The following is an 8870-nucleotide window of genomic DNA, read 5'->3' on the forward strand; positions in this document are numbered from 1 at the left end:
GCCCATAGAAGACAAAGGGCAGGTTAGTGTTGCAACGACCAGAGGCTGTGACGAGTGGTGTGGCCTCAGTGGGATGAGAGGGGACCCTTACTCTGAAGCATCCTGCAGGTGGCCCAGATGGGCAGAGAAACTGTCTAGCCCTCGGCTATGGTTGTAGCTTGGGAGGGGCCTGGCCTCACGTGGTCATCTTGAGTGATGAAGTGGGGTCTCTGCCATCCTTGGCTGACCCCTCTCTGCAGGTGGCAACCAGGCCCGCCCTGGCCATGAGGAATTGCCCCTGCCAAGGCCCCACTCGGAGCCCACGCCGCAAGTGGAAAGCTAATATGCTCTTTATTTGAGGGATGGGAAGCAGGTCCCTGCCTGAGTCCAGCCAAGGACAGTGGGGCCACGCTTCTGCGGCGCCTGCCCGGGTCACTGATAGCCAGCCAGCTGCAGGATGGTGGGGTAGTGGGCACGGTGGTTCAAGCACTTCTGGCGATCGATGAAGATGCTGTTGGTTTTGACGGCGATGTCTTTCTCCAGGCTCATGCGTGTGTCCTCCAGGTTGCGCAATGACTGCTCTGCTTCTAGAAGCTTCTCCCGCAGTGCTGAAAGGGACATGTTCAGCTCCTCTACCTCACTCACCAGCCTGGGAGATTTGGAGGAAGGAGGTGTGAGTTGGGCTGTTAGCAGAACACCGGGCCTTTGGGCTGGGAGGGGCGAGGCCTGAGATTCAGAGGCTAGGAACCCTGGCGAGGGGTCATGTCCCAGACGCTCAGCCGCAAAGGACCGAGGTCCCCGAGGTTAGCCCACAAGCAGAGCTGGAGAGTGACTGAGGCCAGGGCTCTATGAGAGGCCTTCTTTTCCTGGTGTTTGGAAGCAGGCTTACGCCCTTGAAGCTGAGTAAAGCCCCAGCTTCCCTAACAGACCAAGAAACAGGAAAGGAAGAAGGCCAAGGCGAGCGGGGCGGGGGCAGCAGAGCAGTTCTGCTCACGAGGGCAGCTGGGCACGTACTAAGTTAGAAAAACCAAAGGCAGGATCCCACCTACGGCTCCAGCCCAGGGTGCGGGCCACTGTGGCTTCAGAGGTGTGGACTGCTCTGTGACACAGGCAGACTCAGACCCTTAGATGCTGAGATTCCCCACTGGGAAGACTGCACAGCACTGGGTGAAGTGGGACGTGCCCCACTGTCCCTGGCACTCAAAACCCTGACACAGTGACCCCCAGGGCCCGTGCAGCGTCCAGCCGGGCTGGGTGGGAGTGGGGACGGGCAAATGCCTGTGTGTGTGAGCTGTGTCAGTGTGAGGCCCCATTGTCTCCTCAACACATCTGCGGGTCTGTGTGCGTGCGGGGTGGGGGTGTTCGTGGGGGTCCCAGGGGCTGAGGGAGGCCTGGAGGGGCCTGGGTTGGGGGCGGTGGTCCGGCCCACTCCCGGACTGCACCTGAGCTGGGCGGTGTCACGGCACAGCTCCACGTTGGGCCGGTGCGAGCGCTGGTACAGGCGAGTCTCAGCCACCTTCAGAGGCGCTTCCTTGTCCTTGATGGCCTGCTTCAACTCAGCTACGTTGTGCTCCTGGTCTGTTATCTCCCGAAGTGTCTGTACACAAGACAATCCCCGTGGGTCCCAGGCAAAGCAGGCTGCCAGGGTGGACCCAGCCTCCTCCCTGAGCCCTGGAGCTGCATCCAGGAAGCAACCTGTCCGCTGGCTCTGGAGCAGGCGTGCAGCAGGGATGGCATGCACAGCTGCCTCAGCCCGCCCAAGGGCACCTGGGGGCTGGGGTGAGACGGCACAGCCCGTCGTCCGGCAGCTCTGGCCTGAACTCCCCCAGCCCTGGCAGTCACCAGCCCCGGCCCTAGTCAACAACCAGAAAGACTTGGAGGCAGCACAGGCCACCCTAACAGACCGTGTCAGGGGTCAGAGCCCTGCCAGGCCCAGACCATCTCCTCCCATCTTCTCTCCTCCTGCTCGCACCCGACAGCCTCTCCTGGTCGTTCACTCCAGCAGACCACCCCCAACGTCACCTAGTTTTTCACTGGTTTAGTGAGGGGGGCCCTGCCTCTGAGGTTCCTCAGGATGGGAGGGCAGGAGGAGGGGCAGGAGCGAGGCCAGGTCGTGACCAGGCCGTAGTAGCCAGAATAGGGGCTGGTGTCCCTGTGATTACGGGCGCCCAGGACCCCGGGCTGCTCTGGACATGGCCATGGGTGTGGCTTGGGTGCGTCCGTCTGCACCTTGTGCAGGTGGTGCTCTAGCTTGTGGCGTGCGTCCTCCAGCTCCTCCAAGCGGCGCCCGAAGGCCAGGTTCACCGCGTCGCACTGCAGTCGCAGGTCCTCAGCGGTGTCCCGCAGGATGCAGTCAATGAGTTCCCGCAGGTTGCAGGAGGCCATGCGCTCACGCTCGGCGCGGCACAGGTTTTCTTGTGTGAACTTGGCCCACGTCTCGGGCGTAGAGGCGCTGCGGAGCGGAAGCAGCCGGAGCAGCGGCCGGTGGGCGGCCTGACAACTGTTCCAGTTCCCACCAGGCTCTCACCTTGTCCCGGCGCCAAGCACAAACCATGTCCCCCCACCCCTCCAACGCCCAGCCACAGTGACTCACCGCGCCTCCTGCGACCACTACCCCCGCACCGCCCGACGCCCTCCAGCGCCGTCCCGCGTGCCCTCTGCCTCCAGCGTCCCCGCCTGTCCAGCCCCGCAGCGCTACAATGGGGTGGCCTAGCTCCCCCTGCCGGCCTTACGTGGAGCTGCAAGTCAGTCGTCTTTGTTCTTGTTTCCCAGGCTTTCCCTGTCCCCCCTCCACTCCCTACCCCCATCTCATCCCCGCTCCGGCAGCCCCCAACCCCTGGTCCTGTCTCCCTCCGCAGCGCTCCCAGTCCCTCTGGTGACCCTGTGATGGCGGGCACTTGGACAGGGGTCCTGATCTCTGCCCATCCTCGGCAGCAGATGGGCTGCCAGAGGACCGACCATCTGTGGTGAGAGCCTCAGGGGCCAGGGACGCTGGGGAGGAACCAGGAGCTGAGACGGGACCTGAGGGGGTACTGCGAGGGTAAAGGTTGGGGATGGGGTGTTTGTGCGGAGGAGCCCTTGGAGGGGATGGGGTGGCCCACCTCTCCTCAAACTTAGTGGAGTGCCGGTGGAACTGCACCTCCGTGCTCTGGTTGTGGTACCCGGTGCAGGTCTCGTCGATGTTGTAGGCCTCCACCTTGTCAGACCAGTCCATCTCACACACATGCTTGTGCTTGCGGTTCAGCCTGGGGCAGTGGGGAGGAGCCCGAGTTTGTGCAGAGGGCAGGGAGCCGGGCCTACTGGGACACTGCAGGGCAAGCCCCTGCCCCATGCCACGGGCATGTCTCACCTGCCCCGGGTGGAGTCCTCAGGACCCAAGGCCCACTTAGCCAGCAGTGTCCAAGAGCAGCTGCCCCTTCCTCTCCAGGAGGCTGGCCTGGGCTGTGTGGACACCCAGGTCCCCCAGGCCATGCAGGAATCTGCTACTTCCACACCCACCTGGTGCCCCTGCCCAGCCTGCACTCCTGGCTGTAACCTGGGGCAAGGCCCCACCTCTCTGAGCCTCAGGTCGCCCTGACTTCCTGCTCAAAGCCCGCCTAACGGGTGGGGGGCAGGGGTCATCCTGCCGGCTGGAGACCCACCGGATCTGGTTCACAGCCTGCATGATGGTTCTTTTCAGCAGCTCCTGAATGTTCCGGATGAGCTCAGCCTCCTGCGGGAGGAAACCCCATCCCTGGTGAAGCTCTGGCAGCGGACAGGGCTGCTGTGGGACCACAGTCAGCCTCCAAAATGCCCAGGAGGGGTTGAAACTTGAGGTAATGTCCAGGGGAGTGGGGGGCTCAGCTGGCACTTGATCCCTGGCTGAATGGCCTTGGCCTTGGGCCTTGTTGCCCCCTGGTCTCTTCCCTGGAAAATGGGGCATGAATCCTGCTCTTCCTCATCAGGTGTATTTTTAACATCCTATTCGGTGCATTGCATGGGGTCTTTTCTTCCGGGGGCTTCTAAGGAGACCCCTGCTGTGAGGGTCACCCAGAGGCTGTTCCCACTTGTTTGACACCCAATACCCCCTGGACTCTGGGGGTTATCCCTGTAGCCTGCCTCGGGCACTGAGGGCATCAGCCTCTGGACAGCCAGGCCTACAGTCTCTGAGGACCTAGGCCCCTGGGGAGCAGGTGCTCCTCTGGGCAGGGCTACCCCGGGGGGTTGTGGACGCAGAGAGACCTTCCCCGCACCCACCACACGGGATTCCCTGCCTTTCTGTGTGCTACCTCGACAGCCCCATTTTCCATGTACAAACAACCCTTTCCCCTGATCTGAATTTTTGCCTTCAGTCGTGCACTAAACGCATGCGTGTCTGGGTCTGTCCCCTGGTCTGTGTCCCTGTTCATACACTACTGAAGTAGTTCGTGCGCTGCTGCGCCATTGGCCTTGGCTCGGGACAGAGGGGCTACATCCCGAGACTGGGGAGGTTCTTGAGCAGCTGAGTGTAGGGGGTCAATTGTGGGGGGCCGAGGAGGGAGTTGGGGACATGAGGAAGGCAGGAGGGTGAGGGGCAGGACTCAGGGTCTGGCTGGAGCGTGCGGGGACGGTGCAGGGGACGTCTGGAGCCTCTGGGCCAGCTGTTTGTCTCTCCAAATCTCATGCGTGCCCACTTCCTGCAGCCTGTTCATAGGTGAAGCCTCAGGCTCTGAGAGGTGTGGGAACTCTGCCCCACCAGGACCAGGGGCCTGGGCTGGATAACCCCCTAATTCTAATGGGGCTTTCCCTGGACAGATCCTGCCAGGTTGGTGGGGGATCCTTGTGGAATGAATGTAACCTCCAGCCCATTCCTACCCCATCCACACCATACCACGGGCTGGTGCCTGGATTTCCACCACAGGCATCCTCGGGTGAGGAGGACTTAGCCTCCTGGAGCTCAGGATCAGGCTTAATTTGCATGATCGGGGTGACCCAAGGGGCTGCCCAGCAGATAGCAGAGCTTGAGGTGACCAAGGGATCATCCACTGGATGCAGGGACCAAGAGAGGCCCCCTGACCCTGAGATCTGCATACTCCAGATCTCAGGTGGCTGCCCCCAGGACGCAGCTCAGGTCCCTCTCCATCCTCAGGGCTCATGTAAAGGGGTGTCAGGGCTCACGGGATGGACTGGCTGGGCCCCACCCTGCCTCAGTGGCCTCTGACTGTCCCATCAGCAGACAAACGTCCCTAATACACATCCCAGGTGTGAATCCTGCCACAGCCTGGACCCTGCCTCCCCTCCAGTGTACAGCATAATGGGGGTCATTGCCGGGGCACTGGGCACGAGTTTGAGGCGAGTAGACAAGGGCCAAGCTTCAGCCCCAGTCCCCGTATGTGCTCGAACCCCACGCTGGTGCTCCCAGGACACTGGCCCCTAACCCAGCCTGAAAGGGCTGCAGTACTCCTTGCAAGGAGCCCAGCCTTACCCCAAGCCCACTGTGAGGACCAGGCTGTGGGAAGATCAGACCAGACACACTCCTGGTGGCAGGGCAGCACCTCCCTCCTGGGGAGTCTGAGCCCTGACCCTTCCCCCTGCCTGGGTTGCCCCAGCACCCGGTTAGTCCTGGCCCCTGACCTACAAACAGAGCCAGCTTCTCTGTGCCTATGTGTGCAGAGGGGTATGGGCACCAAGGCCTCTGCCAGCCCATGTTTTGGGGATACACCCGTGTCCACCATCAGGCCCCAAGCAGGTCATTCTCCCGGCAGAGAGGTGAGGGTGGCTTGGGTCTGTGGGTCCCCGAGAGCCAAAGGGGCTCACACCTTCAGCAGCTCCTTCTCCACATAGTCGGAAACGAGGTCGGGGTGCTGGCGGCGCTCGCGGCACTGCAGGTTGTCAGTGGTGATGGAGAAGGGCACGGCGGTGGCATCCAGGGCGCGCTCCAGCCGCTGTTTCTGGGCCAGCAGCAGCTCGGTCTCAGCAAGCAGCTCACCCACCTCTCGCTGCAGCTCCGACTTCCAGCAGTGTATGTCCTGCAGGCGCTCGCCCACCTTCCGCATGGAGTCCGCCTGCGTCCGCTGCGCCAGCGCCTCCGTCTCGGCAGCCAGCTGCCTGCTCTCATGGCGCTGCCGCTCCGACTGGTCGCGGTCGGCAAAGGCCTGGTAGTAGCTGGCATAGCAGTTCTGGAACCATTCGTCTACCAGATACTTGGCTGTGCGGAAGCCGGCAGTGGCCAGGCCTGAGGACGTGTAGGCACCTGTGTTGCGGGCCACATCATACAGCTTGAGGGGCAGCTCGCAGGCCGGTATTGTCTGTGGGGCGGGCTGCTTGGTCAGGAGCACGTCCGTCTGAGCCATGGTGCCAGGGGCCTGGGTACGGGTGGGGGGGAGGGGAACTTGGCACGGTCAGCGGGGCAGCTCTGGCCACTCTGTCTGCTCTGGCCACTATGTCTCCAGAGCAGGAAGTCTCCAGGTCTCCTGGCGACAGGTACAGGCCAAGCCGTCCTGTTGCCGGGCAACAGGAACCCTCCCCTATTGGCTATCTTAAAGAGCCAGGCAGGCCCTAATCCCACCCATCCTAGCTGGCATCTGGCTGGAGGAAGCATTGTACCTGGGACAGGAGGTCCCAGTGGGGTCTCCCCCATGGAAGTATCTTTGATGAGGAATTGAATTCAGCCTCCTTGGGTTCCTGGAGTCAGATTTCTACATCTGCCCACGTGGGAGGAGGCTCCTGTCCTGGGCACAGCACCCTAAGGTCACCCAGGGCCAGGCTCATAGCTGAGGCCTGGGTGGGGGGACAGGGCTAGAAGTACACCTGGTCTCGGGCACATCTCTTCATCCCCAATCTGAATGGGGAGTTTCAGCACGCGGGTGATGCCCCACATGGGCAGCAGAGGGCGCCATTGGCTATAAAATGCCACAAGGCGGGCGAGACAGTGGATTTTGGGTCCTCCCACTTCTGCCGGGCCCTTGACCTCTCCAGCCCTTGCCCCTCCCACAGGACCCCCAACCCCAGTCCTCCTAGCAGGAAACCCACACCCCCAGCATAGTCTGGGAGAAACCCAGCCTTCTACCATCCGCCCTGCCCCACACCCACTAGGGCCACAGGAGGCCTGGAACCTCCTCAGACATATCAGCCCAGGCTCCAGCCAGCTTTAGCTCGGCAGGCCACTCCTCCCTAGGTCCTGGCCTCTGGCACTGGTGCCCGTCACTGTACTGATGGCACTTACAGCTCGTGGCAGAGAGTAGGTGCTTTATACACATGGGCTTTGGGGACCGGAGGCTGGGACTTCCCTGACCCAGAGTGAGCCAGAGCCTGCTCTCAGGGGTGCGAGGTCAGGGGACCCTCGGGGCTGATGTGGCCTGAGGAACGTCCTCAAGTCTGTGCTTCAGTTTCCCCAGAGGGCAGCAAACACAGGGCCCGCTCGGGGTTGGGGCCGCTATTCACCTCTTACTCAGAACCTGCTTTTCACACAGACTCTCTCCCCTGTGGTCAGAGTGTGGCCGAGATGCCTGGGGTCTCTTCCCAGGAGCCCTCGAGAACACAGGGGCTGGAGCAGAGCTTGGTGACCTTGGACGACCCTGGGCCAAAGAGCTGGGGGGAGGAGGGGTCCTGCCTATGTGGCGGTCCCACTCTAGCCCACCTTGTGACATGGCCTCCAAATCAGGGGCCCAGGGCCAACCTGGCCCTCAGTGAGGCTGCGCCGGCAGGACTTTGCCTGTCAGGAGGCTGGACCCCCGCCTGTCCACCGCAGACCCCCTCTCCTCCCCGCCTTTGGTGCAAAGTGGAGGTGCAGGGGCGTGAGGGTGAAGACACTCCAGAAAGACTGCTGGGTAGGGAGACGCCCCTGACCTCGTCTGCCACGTGGCCAGGCAGTTTCTGAGCCTCAGTTTCCCATCTGGGGAGTGGGCTTATGCCGGCCACTGTGTGGGGCTGTGGTCGCACAGCTGGCCTAGTGCTCGGTGTCCAGTGCTGGGAATGACCAGCACCCACTTGGCTCCTTCCCACCCTACACAGCCCCCCGGACCTCACGGGGCCTTGGGGCAGGAATCCGCAGCCAGGCCGCAGGGAGGGCAGCTCGCACGGAGGTGTGCTGGGGGGCGCCGCCACGTTCCAGTGTGGAGTGGTGCGCACACTGGCCTATTGCATTTCTTTGTTTCCAGATTGCATCGGCGACTGGAAAACTGAGTCGTGGGACATGCTGAGGTTCCTGGGGGTGAGGTCCTTGCCTGTCACCCTTCTCTCCAACTGCGTTCCCACAGTGGCTTGGAGCCTGCAGTGGGGTCCAGAGGCCCTGCAGCCCCCACCACTTCCCTCTGGATTCTGCTTGCCCACCCCTCGGGACAAGGCACCCCTTCCTCCCAAGGCAGCTCTGGGGGACACTCCACAGTGTGCTTCTCCCTCTGGGGTCAGCCCCTCTCATGAACTCGGGCCTGTAGGGGCCTGGGCCCGGGCCTGCCACTCAGGAAGAGGCAGACGATGTGGCAGATCATGGGGGAACAGGACGCCCAGCCCCAAGAGCTTGCATGCTGGCCCTGCGCCAGCACTCCCAGGCGTCCTGCACCTGGCTGTCACAAGGCCACTGGTGTTTGCTCTTCCTGTGCGCAGAAGGGACACTGAGTCACAGGCAGACCACACAGTTGGGAGGCAGCAGGCAGGATTCACATACAGACCTCAGCTCAGCCTCAGCCCCAGGGCCCCGCAGGAGTTGGAAGAGAGGATACCAGTCCCACTGTTTCTGGGAAGCCCCCTCACAGGATGGGGGCAAGCCCACGTCTCCCTACCGCAGCTTGGACCTTCTGAACCCCATGGGTGGACATTCTGACCCCAGCGTCCCTGTTATTATGGATTTGAGGTAGGACAGGTCAGCTGGGCCCCTAGCAAACCGGCAGTGGGTTTCCTAGCTGCTGGTGGTCAAGGAGGGTTCTCTGCCTCTA

The 8870-nt window shown here is 62.5% G+C and overlaps 1 protein-coding gene across 1 annotated transcript; it reads right to left on the bottom strand.

The window, feature by feature from the left end:
* Nucleotides 1-344: 344 nt before the first annotated feature.
* Nucleotides 345-6317, bottom strand: TEKT4 (tektin 4). The gene is made up of 6 exons (XM_024553370.4): nt 5757-6317; nt 3621-3691; nt 3081-3224; nt 2209-2431; nt 1422-1576; nt 345-628 (listed from the first exon to the last, which is right to left on the bottom strand). Exons 1-6 carry the CDS (start codon nt 6288-6290, stop codon nt 412-414), a joined length of 1344 nt encoding a protein of 447 aa, XP_024409138.4. The 5' UTR covers nt 6291-6317; the 3' UTR covers nt 345-411.
* Nucleotides 6318-8870: the final 2553 nt, after the last annotated feature.

Source organism: Desmodus rotundus, chromosome 1, assembly GCF_022682495.2.
Source record: "Desmodus rotundus isolate HL8 chromosome 1, HLdesRot8A.1, whole genome shotgun sequence".
Lineage (NCBI taxonomy): Eukaryota > Metazoa > Chordata > Mammalia > Chiroptera > Phyllostomidae > Desmodus > Desmodus rotundus.